The 21,252-nt window shown below is 31.1% G+C and overlaps 2 protein-coding genes and 1 long non-coding RNA gene across 3 annotated transcripts; 2 read left to right on the top strand and 1 right to left on the bottom strand.

Moving 5' to 3' along the window:
- The first annotated feature begins 145 nt into the window (after nucleotides 1-145).
- LOC132950941 (dnaJ homolog subfamily C member 21-like) lies at nucleotides 146-3,077 on the top strand. Its single transcript, XM_061022574.1, has 2 exons — nucleotides 146-339; nucleotides 481-3,077. Exon 2 carries the CDS (start codon nucleotides 503-505, stop codon nucleotides 2,243-2,245), a length of 1,743 nt encoding a protein of 580 aa, XP_060878557.1. The 5' UTR covers nucleotides 146-339; nucleotides 481-502; the 3' UTR covers nucleotides 2,246-3,077.
- Nucleotides 3,078-9,159: 6,082 nt separating this feature from the next.
- Nucleotides 9,160-19,775, top strand: LOC132950947 (tubulin beta chain-like). Its single transcript, XM_061022586.1, has 8 exons — nucleotides 9,160-9,405; nucleotides 17,003-17,123; nucleotides 17,191-17,316; nucleotides 17,390-17,787; nucleotides 17,873-18,058; nucleotides 18,136-18,275; nucleotides 18,390-18,651; nucleotides 19,458-19,775. The coding sequence occupies exons 1-8, from the start codon at nucleotides 9,349-9,351 to the stop codon at nucleotides 19,530-19,532; spliced, it is 1,365 nt and encodes a 454-aa protein (XP_060878569.1). The 5' UTR covers nucleotides 9,160-9,348; the 3' UTR covers nucleotides 19,533-19,775.
- LOC132950950 (uncharacterized) lies at nucleotides 10,282-10,832 on the bottom strand. The gene is made up of 3 exons (XR_009665267.1): nucleotides 10,785-10,832; nucleotides 10,642-10,690; nucleotides 10,282-10,561 (listed from the first exon to the last, which is right to left on the bottom strand). It is a non-coding gene; the product is annotated as an uncharacterized LOC132950950 (long non-coding RNA).
- Nucleotides 19,776-21,252: the final 1,477 nt, after the last annotated feature.

Genomic DNA, 21,252 nt, shown 5'->3' with positions numbered 1-21,252 from the left:
GATAAGCACTTGTACTTACCAGTTTACCACTTTTTGGTTGACTTCCCACAACTCGTTATGGTAACTGGTAGGTGCTGGGAAATGTTTATTACATGAAGATTAGAGATATCACTAATCTTCGTGGTTTATTATAAATGATAATAATATAAAGAATAAACTTTAGAGGTAAGTAGTTGTACTTGGGATCACGGTACTCGGTAGTCGGTGTCGATCTCGAATTATTGACTTGTTGTCCAATAGTTTAAATTTTCAGTCCAAAAATTGAATCTATTCATTTCATAAAAAACCCTAAACAGATCAATTAGAAAATTATTAAATTTTTGAAAAATATAATATCAGGTAAGCATTAATGTTTGTGTATTTTAAAATTTATTTTTTTTATGAATGTAAACTATTATAAATTTGTAAGCATAGATATTGAGATTATTATTTTTCAAATGACCTCTATTTACTCATATTGTTGTGTATAATTATTTTTAGGTATATTTTGAGTGAAAACACAATGAAGTGTTTTTATGAAGTGTTAGAAGTGTCTCGCGATGTCTCTGTTGATGATTTGAAAAAATCTTATAAGAAATTAGCGTTGAGGTGGCATCCTGACAAAAATCCAGATAGTGTTGATGAAGCTAAAGAACAGTTTCAATTAATTCAGCAAGCATATGAGGTACTAGGCGACCCACGTGAACGCCAATGGTATGACAACCACAGGGAGTATATTATTAATAGTGGCGATACACCTGTTAATGAACTTAATCTTTTTAAGTATTTTTCACCTTCTTGTTACAAAGGCTTTGGTGATGACGATAAAGGATTTTATTCTGTGTACCGTGAGGTATTCAATACATTATTGGTCGAAGAAAGTGTTTATTTTGAAGTAGATCCTGATTATATTCCAACATTTGGTCGATCAGACAGTGACTATACTGATATTGTGCGACCATTCTACAACTTTTGGTGTGGTTTCAATACTTATAAACCATTTGGATGGTTAGATGAATATGACATACGACAAGCCCCCAACAGACGTGTAGTCAAATTAATGGAAAAAGAAAATAAGAAGATTCGCGATAAAGCTAAGAAAGAGCGCAATGATAAGATACAAGCATTGATAGAGTTTGTACGTAAACGTGATAAACGATTAAAAGCATATGCTGAAACTCTTAAGTTGAAATCAGCGGAAAACAGTAAGCGAATGGAAGAAGCTAGACGAAAAAGAATAAAAGATAAACAAAAAGAAATGGCCAATTACAAAGAATCCGATTGGTCAAAGTTTTCTAATGTAGAAGAGGAATTAAAAGTAATTGAAGAAAGCCTTATTGCTGAATACGGTAGTAGTGATGAATTTGATTCAGATGATGAAATGGCTAACTGCTTATACTGTGTGGCTTGTAATAAAGTATTTAAAACAGAAAAAGCATTTCAAAACCATGAAAAATCTAAAAAGCATAAAGAAAATATCGACCTTATTAAAGTCGAAATGTTGAATGACGAAAAACTGCTTATTGGTGAAGAACCTGATAATAACAATAGTTCTTCTGATGAAAATAGTCAAAGTCATTCTGATGAAGAAAGTGCTGTAGACGAAGCAGAATACGATAGTTCTAATAGCAATGAAGAGTCTTGCAATAGTTTAAGTAGTGAAACTGAAGCAAAGGAATTTAATAAAAATAAAATAAAGAATATCAATCTATTAAATGTTCAAAATGATATTGATACAGATGATGTATTAGAAGCTGATTTAAGTAGTGAAGAAGAAACAGCAAATATAAAAAGAAAACCAAGTAAAAAGAAAAAGAAACATTCACAGACCCTTGATGAAGTTAATGTATTATACTGTTTGACATGTGATCAGTCTTTTAAAACCGAAAAAGCTTTACACAATCATCAGACATCTAAAAAGCATAAAGACAATGTTGTACTGATAAGTGCTAAAAAGACTAACGATGATGATCATAATCCTATACCTGATGACACCGATAATTCAGTGCCAGAAGTGGAGACCGAAGTATCATTGAAGGAGAATCAACCTCAAGAAGGACCAACAACAGAAAAGTCAACAAAAAACAAAAAAAAACAAAAAATAGTTGAAACCCCCAAAATCAAAAAGTCCAATCATGCGTGCGGTGTTTGTTCATCAGTATTTTCATCAAAAAACAAACTACATCAACATTTAAAAGATGCAAACCATGCAGTTCTAAAAACAGAAGTTGTAAATGATCGCAAGTGTAAAAAAAAAGGAAAATAATTACTATAGTATCACATTTTTTTTTTTTGTGTTTTGGTTGATTAATTAAAAACTTTTTATATGTTAGTATAATTGTTATTACTTATTTTTTTAATTGTTGTTTCGTATAACCTTTTTTCAATGGCTAATGGACATAGGTTTTATCTAGTAGGTATCTATTTACTTCTTAATTTTAAAAAAGAAAAAATTCTGTACAAAAACATTTAATTGTTTTATAAATATAATAATATCAGAATTTTTATTACTAGGTTTTTCATTAATTATTACAATTGGTAAATATGTATTATGTTTATACAATATAGCATACTATTGTTTTATAGAGGTTAATGTAGAGGTATTATGTACTATGTAGGTACTTAATATTATAATATTTTGTACTGATTTACTTATATCAACAGTGTTGTCAATTTTTCCATTCAAAATGTTATAAGTTTGTTTTTTAGTATGTCAATATATTAAAATATAAAGCTTACACGTTGTACAACAATTACTTGTTTTACTGTCTATAATCTATGTACAAACATTAATACTATTACAACCCATTGAACATAAATATATAAGTTGCAAATTGTATATACAAATAGTACTAAGTAATGTGAATAGGTGATCTACATAATGAATGAAAATTTCCCGTTTTTTGTTTTAGTGTTTTACCGCTTCGATTGAATAATGTGTAAAACTTTACAACAAAACTATGAATTATCAGTTAGCAGATTTATATTAATACTCATACTTATAAATATGTTTAAGCAGGTTTAACCATTTTAATTTAGTGTAGTTTACTCCAAAAGTCCAAACTGCTTTTTATTTATTAAATACAATTTTTACAACATTTTATTTTTTTATATGGAACTATAAAACCTATTTACACACAAGATAGATACATAATGTAATACAACTCATCAGTCATCCTTGTTAAGTATAGTTACTTATTATTCACATATCAGTTTATCACAATCGCATCGATACTAAACAACTACCTATTAATTTTTGTATGTTTAATGAAAACTTGAATTAGTAATAGCTAGCTGTATAAAATATTATAATGTATACCTAATAGACAATAGTATGTCTATAACGTGAGCTCACGCGTTAACCGTGTATAATCTGGGAGTCCTTGAGCCATCTATGGTGTGGGTCAGAACTGTGACGGGGTGACATTTTATTGGCCAGTTTTCGTCCGTAACTGCAATAATTTTAAATCGTTAAAAATCGTTACTATTTTTTATCGTTATTATTTTATAAGATTTTTATTGCTTTGACAACATATAGGACCTACATTATACATTTTACATTCATAAGCAGAATGTTATACGGAATATTATATCAATATATAAAAATATAATTTCGGACAAATAGTTCATTAGACATTTTAGTGCTATATAGTAGAGCACTGCATGGCTATATATGGCTGCGGGGAGATATGTGGATATGATAATTCACCGGACTCCATGTTCCCCCTAATGTTTGAGCACAGTTTACTGATAGCTGCAACCGATGGTACATCAACAGTAAAAGTTTTCAAAACTAAATATGTCTTATTGTACACTAGCAATCCTAAAATCTATAACTTTGTTGATACTTGATGTGTCATAGTTGGGAGTCAATCTGACACAGTGGCGTATTTACCGGGGGGCGGATCAATCCCCCCCCCCCATAGGCTGTATATAATATGCAACATTTTTCGGAGTCTTAACTTAAGGCCTCTAGTTATAAAAGCGGGGATACTGGATAAAATCATATCCCCCCATGACAAAAACCTAAATACGCCACTAACACTTACCTATATTAGTATTATTACATAAAATTCAGAAGTAAAGGATTCAAAATGAAGAAAATGTGTGATTAAGTAGTGATTATTAGACAACAGATGGCAACATTTAAAGAAAAAGAAATAGGAAAGTTTAAGTTTATGATTTTTCCAAACCAATAACCTAAAATTAAAAAAATACGATTAATCAGCACAAAAACATGAAAAATTAAAACAATAAAAAAACTTATAGGCTGATAATTGATATGAATAGTGGAAACTACTTAGATCATTATATTATATAACCATGAACTAAGATATCTTAGTTCATGTATATGACTAACGGTCATTATTATGTGTCCGCAATTTGTACGTCCCTGTCATAAGCCCGCGGGCCGCAATTCATACGTCCCTCTAATAAATCTGGCCTGCAAATCGTACTTGATTTATGGGATATATCCCATTTGTCTCCCGTTTTATAAAAAGGTCAATTTCCAAACGGCTACCGCGTTGTAAATACGTCAATTCCCAAACACCTCCCGTTTTAACAGCACAAATTCCTTCCCATTTCATACAGACTTGGACTGTGTCAAAAGCGATGTGGTTAAAAATTTGTTGGTGTTTTTTTAAAATTCAATTTGCAAACATTATAAATAGACATTTTGTCGTGAAACCTTTAATAATGAACTATGAACGTATATTCATCTCAAAATAGATTTTAGATTATAGATTAATTTTTCAAAGTAATTCTCAATAATTTATTTTAAAATACAATTTAAAACTCTAAACATTTTAACATGACGATGACATTCAAGTCATTGAACCTATTTAACAAATTTTAAAATGTACCTATTATATTTGTATTTAAGATTCTATGCGGAGCAATAAAAGTATTAATTTTACAATGATGTGTGTTTTTTATTTTTTTTTATCTGTCGAAATAATGTTTCGATTTTCACTTCAGTATTTTCTTCGATATTGGGAAACCGAATCTAGTTGGAGCATTGAGGAGGTCAAAATGTATGATTCCCAGTAGGTAGTTTTCAAAAGCGACGGGAAACACAAATAAAAAATATAAAGAAAATTTTTACTCAAAATCGATTTTGGTTTTTGATGTAACTCTATAACAAGTGACCGTAAATACATAAAAAATGTCATGGAATGTTTATATTAGAATTGTCTATATAGTATACACCATATAGTTTTCAAAATATTTCGACATGTGTTGAGCTGTTTACGATAATTTCTGTTTCTAATTTGTTTAGTTTTTTTTTCTATAAATGTCATTAACATTTTATTCGTTGGGTCAAAAAGCTTGTAAAATTAATATAAGGCTCCTGCGGTGTATTGTTACAATGGCTGTTGAAAAATATTAAAAATACATTGTTACAATTTTTTTTTTTACAATTCTGTTAGAATAACATTTGACATTGACATATTTTGTATATTTAATTAAAATAGAATATTCAAACATAATATATTAAAGTAAAATAGTGAATTATACAATGAATTCTTCATTATAATATTTTTCTGGCGCAACCAATTTATACCTTTTTAATTTATGACAAATAAATTGACGCACAAGATGTTCATATTTCAGGTAGGTACCTATATAGTCTAGAAAAATCGTCGTAATTGGCGAACACTAATTTTATCTACTTGCAGCTTGTATATAGAACATTATTTTACCCGGGTGCATATTGAACAAAAGAAAGTAATATGAAATGTTTAAATAGTACCAGCAGGAGAAAAATGGGCCACAGATTTATAACATAAATACATAATAATAAATATAAAATATTATATTATGTAACAGAGATTGAAATAATGGATCTTCGTCAACTGACTTATTCCTCTAACTTCTAGACTCTAAAGTCTAGTGATTCCAATATATCTATTTAACTCGAATTAATGAAGTCAACTTGAATTTTGAATTCAATAAATTACATATTTGTTAATTCACCCATGTTATTATTAAATAAAATAAAAATACATAGGTATACACAGTGGCGCCGAAAACGTAATTCAAGTAGTTCAATTGAACTGCCTTAATAATGGGTGGGTGTTGGGTAAAATATTAAATAATAGAGCATACTTCTTACTTCTTAATATTTCTATTTTCAATAAATTTATAATAAATAATTATAAGCTAAAAACCATTAAAAATCAGACCTGTCTTTTCTTTTTCTTCGTATTTCTTTAATTCATTTAAAATATAATTCTGTTTGTAAAAAACCTTTTATAAATGCAAGTAATTTATAAATGCAAGTAATAAGTGACCCAGTTACGGTCGAATTTTATTTAGCCAAACAACTCAAAATCACATATTGTTTAGGTGAATGTATACATATAATTTGGGCGAAATGTACATGGACCTTTAATTTATCTAATACATCGTAGTCAACATATTGTATATGGATACCTAATATATGTCTAATATATTTTCCTTCCCATTTTTAAAGGCTTAGGAGTTAAGACTCTTATAGTTGAATTTAGTCATCGTTTTGACTTTTTGAGCACCTTTACAATGATTATCACAATATCACCTATTGGCTATTATTGGCCAAAACAATCTACAACATGTAGGTAGGTAATCAATTTTATAAAAGTTGTTATGACATGATATAAACAACAAAGATAAATATAAATTGATCCAAATGATCGATTAATTTCTTGCAAAAATGATATATGCTCTATACTCAGGTAAATATTGGGTCATAAATCCTAATGAACAACGCCCCCATTTACCGTATTCATTTTTGAAATAAGGTTCATTATGGCTCAATTCCCTAACGCACATTACCTAACATAGAACTCGGATTTTTATGCAATCTTATTTGCTATATGTTGTTTTTCTTTTTATATTTTTGGATTTTGTCACGTACCTTACCCCATTAATCTTTACGAAACCGTAATAGTTTCAATAGCTAACGACAACAATTATATTAGCACCCCCAAATTGTTGATAGAATCATCGAATTTTCATTGACTATAATATTATGCCATATATATTTAAATACATTTATTTCTAAGACCTTATAATTTTCATAATAATAATACCTATCAGAATAATAATATAGATAAAAGTAGATAAAATAGATAAGTTAAATTTGTTTGCAATTATGTTTATGTCTAATAAATTAATAATAATTATCAAATAAAAGATTTAATTTCGTACATTATTTTTTTACTAGTAGGTACCTATTGGCAATTTTTAAATCTTTTTTTTTGCAACATTTTTGTATAGTCATCTATATTTTCATGGTTTTTAATGCATATTTTGGCATACCGTGTTACTTTTTAGGAATCGCCGAAAAAAAGCCCCAAGTTTTACCCAGAAATATAAATATAAATATGAACACTAATACACAATATTATGTATACGTCATCAAATATTGTGTTATAACTTATAAGTTATAAGTCAAAAAACATAATTCATAGGTATACACATACTAAAAAGTAAAATGTATACAAAAATTACACAACTATAAAATTAATAATAATTTATTAAGTTAATGCAAAACAGCCAACAGGTGGTAGTATAATATATTTAGATAACAGATAATATTTTAGTATGTACTCGTGTATTGTATATAAAATATACCTAAGAATAATGTTTTTTGACTTATAAGTTATAAAAATATTACACAAATACACAATAATATGTCATGACGTATACTGTATACACATAGGCGCAAATTAACTAAATTTTTTGGGGGGACTCAAACCCCCCTCCCCATAGGCCATATTGCTTATTACCACATAATATAAAAATTAGTACATATTACTAGATTTTGAATTGGGGGGACTAAGACCCCCCAAGCCCCCCTCCTCTATTTGCGCCAATGTGTATACATAATATTGTGTTCATATTTATATTTTAATTTTATTTACAATCTATATAATACATTATACAATTAACAATTAATTATTATTTTCATTTCAATATATTATTATATTTTGTTATAGGTACATGGTAATTGCTAATTAGGAGTAGAGTATACATGTGTTCACATTTGAAGGGGTCAATATTTATATTTCTAGGCTTTTTTTCCGTTAAGTTTTTTTCTGGGCTTTTTTTCAGTCCATCACTTTTTAGTGCATACAAATCTGTGCTCTCGTATCTGATAATTTAAACAATATATAGGTACTATTATAAAATATAAATATACCTATCATAGATTAGATTTTATAGATTATAGTAATATCACAGAATAGATTAAAATTTGTGGTGACTGGTGGGGGTTTAATCATGATTAGCTACTACCATACAAGGAAAAAATGATCAGCGCCACTGATATTATATATTCCAATAAATCAGCTACTACAACTAGGAGGCTCCAATATACCTAAACGACCAATTTAGTTATTACTACAATAACATACTGCAAACCTACAGGCTATAAAAAAGTATTGATGGAGTAACAGAGGGGTCAACGGATAAAACAAGTTTGAATTGTATAGGGGAGGGACCTCCGGAACGGGATGCGTCATCCTATTTTTATCATAAAATCCTGTACGTCGTCGACTGGCGCAAGCTCAGATGATACGATACAATTTATTGCAATATGCAAACACACATAAATATATCAATATAGGTACTATTATACTATATTATATTATATACCTATCGCCCATACATAACGCGCGTATGTATCATTATTTATTGTATATTATTATAAATTATAATTAACGGTTTAAGTGATAATAATATATTCACTCGTCGTCGAAGCACGATGCCTCGTCGGCCTGTCGTTGGGCAGCTGCAATTATTTTTGAAGAGATGAAAGTTGAATAAAATAATATAGTATAGGCAGCGGAGGCCGGAGGTACCTTAATATAAATAGCACTCATCGTGTGATATTTTTTTTACAGATCTCTCTCCTGCTCCCCCCCGAAAAATCATACAGCTAGGTACGAAAAATACGTTACGGCGTCGGGAATGCGTGAAAAAAAAATTATAATCCCGGCATCCCGATCGTCTGGTGGGGTGACTGGGGGGAAGGTACGCGGTGGTCCTCGTGCGCGAGTGTCTGTGCGTCTCTCTGTGGTCCGTACGCGTCAATGCGTGCGTGTGGTGATTTTCCCCCTCCAACCACCCCCCTTGACCGCCCAGACCATACCGATGGTTCAAACTCGTCCGTAATCTGTGGCGGCGTGTACACGCTACACCGTCGGCGAGCGGGGGTCGCGGTTCGCGGGCCGTTGTCCCGGCTTGGCGGCGGGCGCCGGGCGGTCGCAGTGGCGCAGTGTGCAAACTGCTAACCGTACGCGAACACTGTGGGCGGACGACATCGACGGCGACAAATCACGTTTCAATTACAACCGCCACCGATTTTCGAGACGCATCGTCATGAGGGAGATTTTGCATTTACAGGCCGGTCAGTGCGGAAATCAGATCGGAGCCAAAGTAAACATAAAACCATCCTGTATTATAATGAATAACGATTGTAGCGATGTCTCCGAATATTATATTATTATGTAAATAATTTAATTATTAACCAATCATTCGTCGATTGATATTCTCGAGAAATGGGTGGATGTCATCGACGTTCATGTAGATCACACGTAGCATACCTTGTGGAAAGACGGCGTCGGCATTTCGAGTTTTTTCCGCCATCGGTAACGCCCGCTATGACGATAATAATATATAACAATATTACAGCTTTACTTGCGCGCGCTGTACCTACTTTGAGATACGCGTCACGTACACTGCAGTTCGCTCGAGCGCCGACGCGGCTGCCGGTTTCCCGTTAATTATTATATGTTTCGGGTTTTTTTTTTCCGCCTTCTCGGAATATCGCCACACGTGTCTCGGTGTAAACGTCGCGTACTCTGAGCGAGCCGGGACATAATAATATTACATTATTGTTCGCCGCGTGTCGTTTTGGCGGTCTTTCAAAACTAGTTGTAATACAATATAATATCATGACGAATGCGGTGCGCGGCGGCGCGGCGCGACTGCCGTGCGTCTCTGAACAGTCGGAACGGGCCACGAGGTTTTATTTTTCGTTATTTGATTATTTCAAACTTGTCCTGGGATCTCAAGGTTTTCGGAAAATCGTGGTTTTCATCGAGCAAAAATGATATACGGGTACTAGTAGTAATAGAGTAGTACGTAGAGTCACACATTAGTCGTTGTAATCGATGCATACTTTCAAACACGTTGATGAACATTGTGCTTTCAAAACTGATATTCAACGGACAATTTGGTTTATTGACATAGACCTTAGTATAAGGTCTATGCTTATTCGGGACTTTTAAATTTAATATATATATATATATGCATAGGATATTATGTATTGTGTACGTAGACACCTACCTACTTAAATTGAGGCGGTAGTTATTTGTAAAAATAAATGTGTTAAACCGAAATCGAATTATCTAATCAACTAAACTATATTCGATAGGTACTATTTTGTCAATACTATTGATCGAGAATGTCATGGATAGTAATTAATAACGAATGTTTAATTCGATCGTGTAATGAATGTGTTTTGTGTATACTTTGCAGTCGCTATCATATTCATAGTGTTTTTGCGTTTGGATTGAGTCGGCACCCGCAGCTGTAAAAAAAAAACATGCATAATTTAATTATACTATGTAATGAGTAACAATAATGTTATAACTTATAATAGGCGCTAACCAAATAACAATCGTGTTGTCTTTAGGTTCATTATCCTCCGTGTAGGTATCTACGAAAAACCCGAATACAATGGCAGTGTTTACTATTTAATAACTTTACTACACAATGTATAAGTACCTTATCCTGTACACGTGACTATATACCTACTATTATTTTCATCTATCATTCCCGCCTGGTCTCCTCTGTCCGATATTTCGGTGTTTTTTCTATTAACTTAACATTCGAAGTCATAACTATTCTAATACTTCATTGCGCGTTGGTACCGTTCCAAAAGCTCTCTAGTATATTTTTAGAGACGTCCAGGCACCACCGCATATATCATCTTGCACGACATACTGATTTTGGTCATATATATCCGACGACACTTAATTATCATTCGTTATTTCCGGCATAGCCCTTTGCCATTTCACGGCGTCCTGTAAGTGCAGTCCTGGCGCCCAGCCACAGTGGGAACGAGATCGATAAACTCGAAAACTCACCTCGGCGCATCGGAGTACTGACTACTGACCGAGATTATTAGTTTCTTTAATTCCCTCTGTCGCAAAAGCTCTGCACCTAAAACATAATATTATATACATTTTGTTGAACGAGGCAAATACAAAAATCATTATAAATAAATGGTTGCCCAACGGTCACACTGTGTGTCTATAATATGAGTACTGCGACTAACAGAAGTATATATATATTATATAGGTACACTAGGTACAGTTTTAATAGTCATCGTCACAAAATTGTTGTTTTAATATTTACCAACACACAATATTTAATAGGCTTATCGGTTGTTTTAACACGTGTACACAAAAACGTATGCGCATGCATCGTAGTCAACATGCAAAGTGTATCAACACCGATGATGGGCGTTTTAAACACTATTTAATAAAAAGACTAACTAGTCCAATTTTTGTAGGACTTCATTTTCCCACATAACCATAGTCCATACCCATACATTTTAAGCAACTATGGTTATCGATTGCTGCGTCATTGGAAGTTATCCAATACATAATATTATAGCTATATTATATTATATATATTATAGCCTTATCGACGCGATTGCGTTAGGGTTCGTAAAATAATTTAATTATGTAACCGTTGCCTACTTCGAATCTTAGAGATTTTTATTATATTGTGTGCATTTTTTGTTTTTATTTAATCGTATTCTAAAAAATAAAAAAAAATGGCAGCTACAATGAATCGAATACACGTCCATTGAACCGAATAGCACATTTATATTTTTGAAAATCTCAATAAAATAACGACTTTACTATATCAGTTTCATATTATGACATAAACTAGGTTAAGAGTTTATTCTTTGTACTAGATTATATATACTTATGTTATCGGTTTTGTTTTAGTATTATTATTATACATTATTAATCAGTGACCCCGTGTTAAACCCACGGATTAAATTTAAATCTCGAATCTTTTGGTTCTATACATAATATTAATATATAATAATATATTGTTACCTATACTATTTATCTAAAATATAAATATATGTGATTTCCGTTTATATTATATACTATATGAAAACTTCCTACTGTATAAATATTAAATTATGAATGATAAGTTTATTCATTGATGACTATTATAAATGAATTAACCGTTATTGTGTGATATATTATAGTTATATCTTATATCATATTATTTATTATCTATAACAGGAAATAATATGTCTTAATCAAAATAATATGTAGATGCTATAATAGTAATTATAGCAATATAGCAAAACAGACAGACGTGGATCTAGAATATGAAATTGGCGGGGGCTAGGTACATTTTTTTCCTCCGGAAATAAGACGACAAATAATATTTTATCATTAAGTAACTTATAGACAGACTTGGATAAAATACTTTTGAAAAGTATTTCAAATACTTATTTAAAAAAAAGTATTCAGAATATGTATTCGAATAATTTATGATAACTATATTCCTAAGTATTTGGAATACTTCACAAAAAGTACCTATTCCAAATATTTTCGAATACTTTTTTTTAGTAGATTTAGATTTCAATAGCAAAAATATTATTTTTTCAATTCTGTGTTTATAAATCAACATTATTATAAGTAATCTCGATAATATACGCACCTATCTGGCTAACTAGTAGTTATAAATTATACTCAAATTAATATAGTTAATAAGTAATAATTAGTAATTTATAAGAGTACACTTGGAATACTTTTAAAAAGTCCAAAGTCTGCTTATAGATATTATTAGGTATATTTCTCAAAATCATGACAAATTTGACAATTTATAATATATTAAATACGTAAACACAAAAGCGGTGTGTTTAAAATAAAAATCTGATCGGGTGCGGACTGGAGGAGATAATTTTTATTTGTTCGGGTCAGGACCTCGTCGTGTTTTAATTTTACCATGTCAGGACTCAAAAGGATAGACTGGGTCTGTGCGTTTAAAACAAATTGGGTAAGGATGTGTCAAAATAAAAATCAACCAACAATTTAAAAATATTTATTTTTAAACTATAAGACTAGCAATCCAATTAAGCTAGTAGTTTTACAAAATTAATTTTACTTAGTATGATTTTTATTTTGAAAAAAAAAACAAATAATTATTAAATCGTAATACCTTGCATAGACAAATCAAGTTTCAGCTCGGTGACCATAACTGATAATAACATAAATTAATATTGATCGATTTTTTAGTTAAACTAGAGTTAAATCACATTCTACAAAAGATAATAAGAATACGATTTTTAAGACTCGTATATAGATTTTTATTTTATCTTTTTCATTAGTATTACCCGAAACTTGATGTATTTACGTATTTACATTTACTGAAGCTAAACATATTATAAATAAAATTGCAATATGTAGTAGGTAATAAATATATGATTTCCGTTTATTTGTTCTGTATTGGAACCATATTTAAATTTTTAAATAAAGATTATAGATAATAAATTTTTTAAACTACAAAATAAGCAATTAAGTCAAATAAATTATGTCTAGTAGGCAACAACTGGATATGATATTGTGAATTCCATTACACTATTACTATTTACTTGACGGAGAATATATTCCTCTTAGCTTATATTATTTTCCATAATATTTGGGCCACGTGTCAGTTCAGTCCATATCCGTGAGGTAGGTACGTATAATATATTTATTTATATTAATGTTATCATTTCCGACTGGATTTTGCCAGCTACATAATATTTGATGTCGAATTTTCTTATAATATGTCTCTGGTATTGGGCCGAGTCGGTAAAATATTGTTGTGTCCGTTCGGGCCTTCATATATCATGCGTTGAATTGGTTGGTTTGTATTATCTATATTTAGTTACGGGTCGGATTGAATAACCTAATAAGTTTTGGGCCATGTCAAGTTGGTTAAAATTACATAATATCATGATAAATTTTCTGATGGGGTTGGGTTGTTTTAATGTTGCCTGTGAATATTATCTATACCTATACAATATACGTCAGGTAATCCTTTATTTACTCAACTAAAATCCGCAGGTTAACTATAATGAAGCCCAATTTATAATTAAAAATAACCTTCATGCTGATTATTATTTATTACCTAATTAACTATTCAGAATTTTTGAAATGTCATTAATATTGTCATAAAACATATTATTCAGCATACCAAATTACGTTTTAATAATTTGACAAAATGGAATAATTACTGCCATTAAAATGTTCGTTAACTATATGTACGTATAATGTGTATGTTTAAATAATAAATATAATATAGTATCTTATTAAAATGACTAATGAGTAAAAGAATAATGATGTAGATAATATATGAATTGTGAATTATTATAAACAAATGTTGGAAAAGGAATACAATTTTAATATAAAGGAATACAACAATAATTGTTAAAATTATTAAAATTAATTTAATTATTGAGTATCTACCTATTGTTTTTCAATTATTTGTATTTTTAAGTGTTGTCTGTTAATGCACATTTAGATAGAAGTGCTGTAATATTACATCCCCATATTAATTTTAAATCGGCTATTTTCGGTTAGGAGCATTTCCCCCACATTTATTAAAAAAAAATATTTTGTATATGAAATTATATTTATGTTTTTGACAATATGTCGGAATATCTAGCCATTTTTTTTCAATTATTAATTATATTTTATTTAGAAAATCTTTTAGCTGTTATATTTTTACCTAGTTGATTGTTTTAAATATTAGTAAGTGTTTCTTATTTATTATTAAAGTAAGCACCTACTTTTTACTCTGTCAAATAGACAATAGGTAATCAAAATATTTATCTATAATTTAATATATATATATGGAATTATTTGAAAATGTATTCAGTTTAAGAAGAAATTCGACATTATAGACAAAATTATTTTTTAAAAATATTAGAGGAATATCCTAGTACACCGACATTTTCTATTTACCGTGTTCACATATAAGTATGTATTTACTACTTTATATATTTATTAAATAAATATTAAAAGGTTCGAGATTATCCGAGAGATTATCTTAGTTATTTAAAAAAAAATCTGAAAAATGACAAGTTAAATATTCTAGATACAAATAGTATTTGGAATTCGATTGTTATTTATTTTAAATTAAAATAGTAATCTATATATCTATATAATATATAAAACAAATTGCAATAAAATTTGGTACAGAGATAGATTAGACCTTGGGGAAGAAGATAGGCTACATTTTGTCGCGAAAAAGATAAATAAGAGGTCCGACCCTGGGAGGTTCTTAAACAGGGATTTTGAGATTTACTATGGACTTTTTTGTTTATAAATGGTTGCTATTGGTTTTAATAATAATTATTATTATTAATGCGATAGGCCTGTGTATTTCAGTACACAATTTATCGAGTTTGAACTACGGTTACAGTGGACCAATTGTTTTCATTTTTTCATACTTAAGAGTTAAATATACACTTACGTAGATTGCCTACCTGATAATACGGATGATAATATACTGCTCGCATATCACAAGCGACACAAGCGGACAAATGCCGGTCGGGATGGCTATAAATTAAATTATAATTTACACTTAAGAGGATGTCAGCGCACTATTTGTTTTCTCTCTCTGACCCACGCGCAACATAGACAAAACGCATTTGCGCAGAATCGTTTTTTCTATGTTTTTAAGCAATTTCAGAGTAAAATCACCTATTACAAAAAAGACAGAGAATAATATTTTAGAGGGAATGACATATCGATTTTGTATTCTACTTTCAAAATAAACAAAATATGTTGTACATTTAAATTATGTTTAAATTGTCTTGAAACAATATTTAGAGAAATCGATCCCTCAAAAATATTATTCTTTTTTGTAATAAGTGATTTTATTCTAAGATTACTTAAAAACATAGAAAAACGATTCTGCGCAAATTAATTTTGTCCATGTTGCGTGTGGGCTTGAGAGAGAAAATAAATAGTACGCTGACATCCTCTTAAAAAGACATTGCTTCCACAGCGTTTTATACCCAAAAGGAGTTAATCAATCATATAAACCTATAACAATAGGCCGTGCCAGCTAGTAATTAAGACAACACTTTCAATACCTTGCAATGCAACAGTGAAATGAGACAATCACATAACTCCCAATATGTATAGGTATATATTTTTTTAAATTTACATTGAGTATATTCCGTGAATAATATAAAGGTATTATATGGTGTTATTACCTTGTTAAAGAAGCCGCCCTTTTGACGGCACTTCACGATTTGTATCTCAAGTGGATAAACTATTTCTATAGGTATTATATTGAAGTTTCATAAAAATGCATAAATCTATTGTGTATAAGTAAGTTGCTGTGTTTTGTTTTACCTTAAGTCAATTAGGTTCTTAACAGCGACTTGTTAGTTAAAATTATCCAGATCTAAAGTCTCCCCTCTGAACACATACAAAAGGCGCAGTATGTAATATTATGTCTACTACCCTATTGTATTGATCGCGACAGGAAACTGATTACGTTAATTATATTAGGTATTATTAAAACTTAATAATTTACTAAGTTTTGTAAACCTCCGGTTAAATTCATTATTAATCTTATACACATCATATTACGTTATATTTATATAAAATATAAATGTTATTCATTAAAAATCACAACGTTCAGTTACTGAAACTGAAACTTCGGTTCGAGTCTAATGTAGCTAGTAAGCCTTAAGTTATGTAATAATTCCTCAAACAATCCTGATCACATCACATAGGTTTATAATTTCTAGAGCTCATGTGTTTAATTGCAATAAGTAATAACTATTATAATGTATGTTGATCTGATATAAGCCCATATTATCATACTCAAGTTTTGATACAAACTGTATGTAACCAGTCACATACAAATCTATGTGTTATGATACTGCATTGTTGCAAATATATCTTATATATATGGAAATCTAATGTTATAGTTTTGGGAGATCATTTCGGATGAACACGGTATCGATCCATGTGGTGCGTATCATGGCGACAACGATTTACAATTGGAAAGAATCAATGTTTACTTCAACGAAGCCGGCACCGGCGGCGCCCGTAAGAAGATAATTAATTAATTAATTCTAGTCGTATAATTTGATTATAACCAACATTGTATTTTCAGATGGGAAATATGTGCCTAGAGCAATTCTGGTCGATTTGGAACCTGGTACCATGGACTCAGTCCGTTCCGGACCGTTTGGACAACTGTTTAGACCCGATAACTATGTTTTCGGTCAGAGTGGAGCAGGTACCAAATCTCGAAAATAACGAACAATATTATAATACAGTTTTATTAACGGTCAAAAATAATTACTTTTCAGGTAACAACTGGGCTAAAGGTCATTACACAGAGGGTGCTGAGCTGGTGGACTCTGTCATGGACGTAGTACGCCGAGAGGCCGAAAACTGCGATTGTCTGCAAGGATTCCAACTGGCTCACTCTTTGGGCGGTGGAACGGGATCCGGCATGGGTACTCTGTTGATATCGAAAATCCGAGAGGAATATCCCGACCGCATAATGAACACATTCAGCGTAGTTCCATCTCCGAAGGTATCGGACACCGTGGTGGAGCCCTATAACGCCACACTGTCTGTTCACCAGTTGGTGGAAAACACGGACGAAACGTTTTGTATCGACAACGAAGCATTGTACGATATTTGTTTTAGGACGCTGAAATTGACGTCCCCGACGTACGGTGATCTCAACCATTTGGTCTCGGTGAGTTGTCTTTATTTAATATTTTAATGTCGATGAATGGCATCCACTGAATAAAATGTTTACTGTGGATATTATTGTGTTTTAGGTAACGATGTCTGGAGTGACGACGTGTCTTCGGTTTCCCGGTCAGTTAAATGCCGACTTGAGAAAGTTAGCCGTCAACATGGTCCCATTCCCGAGGTTGCATTTCTTCATGCCCGGATTCGCTCCACTTACAGCTAGGGGTAGTCAGTCTTACAGAGCGCTTTCGGTTCCTGAACTCACCCAACAAGTGCGTAATTTCTACATCGTCAAGTGCTAATGCTAAATATCGAAATATGTGTTTTACCGTTTATTTTTGTACGAAAGATGTTTGATGCCAAGAACATGATGACCGCTTGCGATCCTAGGCACGGCCGTTACCTGACAGTGGCCGCCATTTTCAGAGGCATTATGTCCATGAAAGAAGTCGATGAACAAATGTTGAACATTCAGAATAAGAACTCAGGGTACGTATAATAAAAAAAACTAACGTTTGCCAATAACTTTATTATTACTGGTAACTTGGTATTATGCGATGATACCTAAGTAATAATAACCATATGAATGATGAACTTGTTAAGATATTTCGTGGAATGGATACCCAGTAACGTTAAAGTCGCCGTATGCGATATACCACCCAGAGGCCTCAAGATGTCGGCAACGTTTATCGGTAATACCACCGCCATCCAAGAGATATTCAAACGCATCTCCGAACAGTTCACAGCCATGTTCCGCCGTAAGGCGTTCTTGCATTGGTACACGGGCGAGGGTATGGATGAAATGGAATTCACTGAAGCCGAATCCAATATGAATGATTTAGTATCCGAATACCAACAATACCAGGTACCATAAACCGTCAAATTATTATAATCGTTAACGAGGTCGCTACACAGTAGTACAGTAACACCCGTATGTGTGTTGTCCCCCTCATACCAAACATATTGCAAATTCGCATAATGGAGAATTAATTTGGTCAATATTATATAGTGAATTATAGCCTGTTATCAAATTTAAAGATAACAATATTATTAAGTCTCGAAAGTTGTTGGGTTTGTTTTTTTTTTTTCGGGATATTAGATTTATTTTACTAAGTCTTCTTGAAATTATTTACACGACACTACGAACAAAATATTAAAAGTTTTTAGTGCATTAGGGTTGTGTTTTAGCAGTATTTTGCCCTGGTATTAAGTGATTTTGTAGTTTTAAGAGCATATTTCTTAATTTAACTATATTTTAGAGAATATTTCAAAACTATCTTGATATTTATTGATGAAAAATTATTTCCACAATAAAATTTATCATGTGGCATTGTGTCACACCTATTAAGACGGTGCAGCGTCCTCTTTTTAATACAAAACGTGTGCCTCATGTCTGTCCGTACTTTTTTCATTTTATTTTTAGTTTCTATTTATTACGTATTGTAATAAATGGTAACAGTATAATGGTCATTTTAATATTCCGTAGTATTTTTAAATTTATAATATATATCAGCCTATTATCATAATGTATAATACTAAATTATATAGTCCATAATTATTATCGGTAAATACCAAAAACTGTATAATATGGAAATCACAATAGGTTTTTCTACATCAGAGGCGTCAATTTTCGTTAAATATATTTATCATATTTTACATTTTTGTCCGCAGGAAGCGACAGCCGAAGAAGTAGAATTTGACGACGAAGAAGTTGTTGAAGAGGTCGATGACAACAAAGATTACTGAGTATTGTGAACTGAATATTATGTACATTATGACGGTTATTCAACTTATGAATTATTTATGCTCTACGTTGACTACATTGAGTTTTGATGTGTATAAACTCTTATTGCATTTGTTAAATGTTGATTGATATGTGTCGTTAGTAATTTAAAACGTTTATTAAACGAATGCTGTTTTCGAATAATAATTATCGGTTTTGATTTTGTAACGCCGTAGGCCAACCAATATACCTATATAATAATAATATATTATGTTCGATGTATAATTTTTGTTCGGCGTAAAATTACACTTTTAAATTTGCGTATTTAGGTCATTTTCGGCCGGCATAAAGGAATTTTGTTTTCTTTTTTCCAAACCGATGACTTTTTAAACTACAATACATGTTGAATTTTAGATTCAGCTAATTTACCGAGGTTTTACGTAATATGTTTGCCGCTGCAGTGTATTTGTATGAAATTTTAATAATATACCTACCATGTTTCCACTTACCGAAAAATTGAAAAACATTCAACTTCTTGGCGAGTGGTTAAATGGATTAATGGATCAATGGTTATCAATTAACAATTATTCCTACTGATAACATTTTTAAAATGTGAAAGGTATTGTTTCCGAAAAACCGCCTTCACAGTTCACCGTAAAACTAAAGCAAAAACCTCATTATATACGGTGCCGAATTTAATGCAGCTGCCGCCCTGTTAAAGTTGGAGTTTCAACAAATTAAATCAATTAAAATAAACAATAATAAATTACTAGGAAAAAAATATTTAATAATTTATGAATACAAATTTTAGATGTTTAATTTATATTGTAATATAAAATGTATATAGGTATAAAATACGACAATTTATTAAATTAACAAGAAATATATTTATATACAACTAGTTGATCCCGCGAACTTCGTTGCCGATAGAGAATAACAACTCTTTAAAAAAATTGTGATTGTTCAAGTCCTTTTGAGTGCAACTAGCTGCAGTAAGCGTGCAGCAACTCAGCCACTCTGGTAAGGCAATGTGCGAAAATTCTATTTGATGCATGCTTCTACGTCTACCTAATCTTCCTGAGCAACCAATGATAAATAAATACTAATTTCTACTAATTATTTTTCCTATAACCAAAAGCAACCATTTATAAACAAAAAAAATTCTGTTTGAGCTCCTCCCCAGGTCGTCTTACTGTGAATCCAAACTATTCAAGGACCTACTCACACAAAAAAAATGTCATGCAAACCGATGTAGGAGTACACGGACGGAAAAAATATAATTATAAAGATGTGTAATGTTGTAATCTATAACATTTTGCGACGATTTTTATTGATGCGAAATCATCAATTATATCATCATACTACGAAGCATGTCTAGCATGACTATATTATGTAATATTGATGTCACGTTTAATCTATCTGACTCCATTGTCTAACGAAGATATGGTTTTACTCTTTTATAAATGCTTCAAAGCAGCGCTCTGCTGCACAATTTGTTGCAAATATGCGTAAAAACTTACGTAATTCTGCAGTGACTTATGACGTTTAGATATATGCATATATCAAGTCATTTTTGTTGGTAGGTACCTACAAAATCTTATAAAATTCTTGCCTTTTTGGGCATTTCTTTTTTCATCAGATTTTTAAAAAAAAATCACGGAAATGAGGACATTCATATTTGTAAATGATTCTTCAATATCAATAGAATAATGCGCTATTATTGCCCTAGTTTTTCAGATATAG

The sequence above is a fragment of the Metopolophium dirhodum genome, chromosome 8 (assembly GCF_019925205.1).
Source record: "Metopolophium dirhodum isolate CAU chromosome 8, ASM1992520v1, whole genome shotgun sequence".
In the NCBI taxonomy this organism is placed as follows: Eukaryota; Metazoa; Arthropoda; class Insecta; order Hemiptera; family Aphididae; genus Metopolophium; species Metopolophium dirhodum.
Note: the sequence above shows the minus strand (reverse complement) of the source record. Positions and strands in the feature narration are given on the sequence as shown.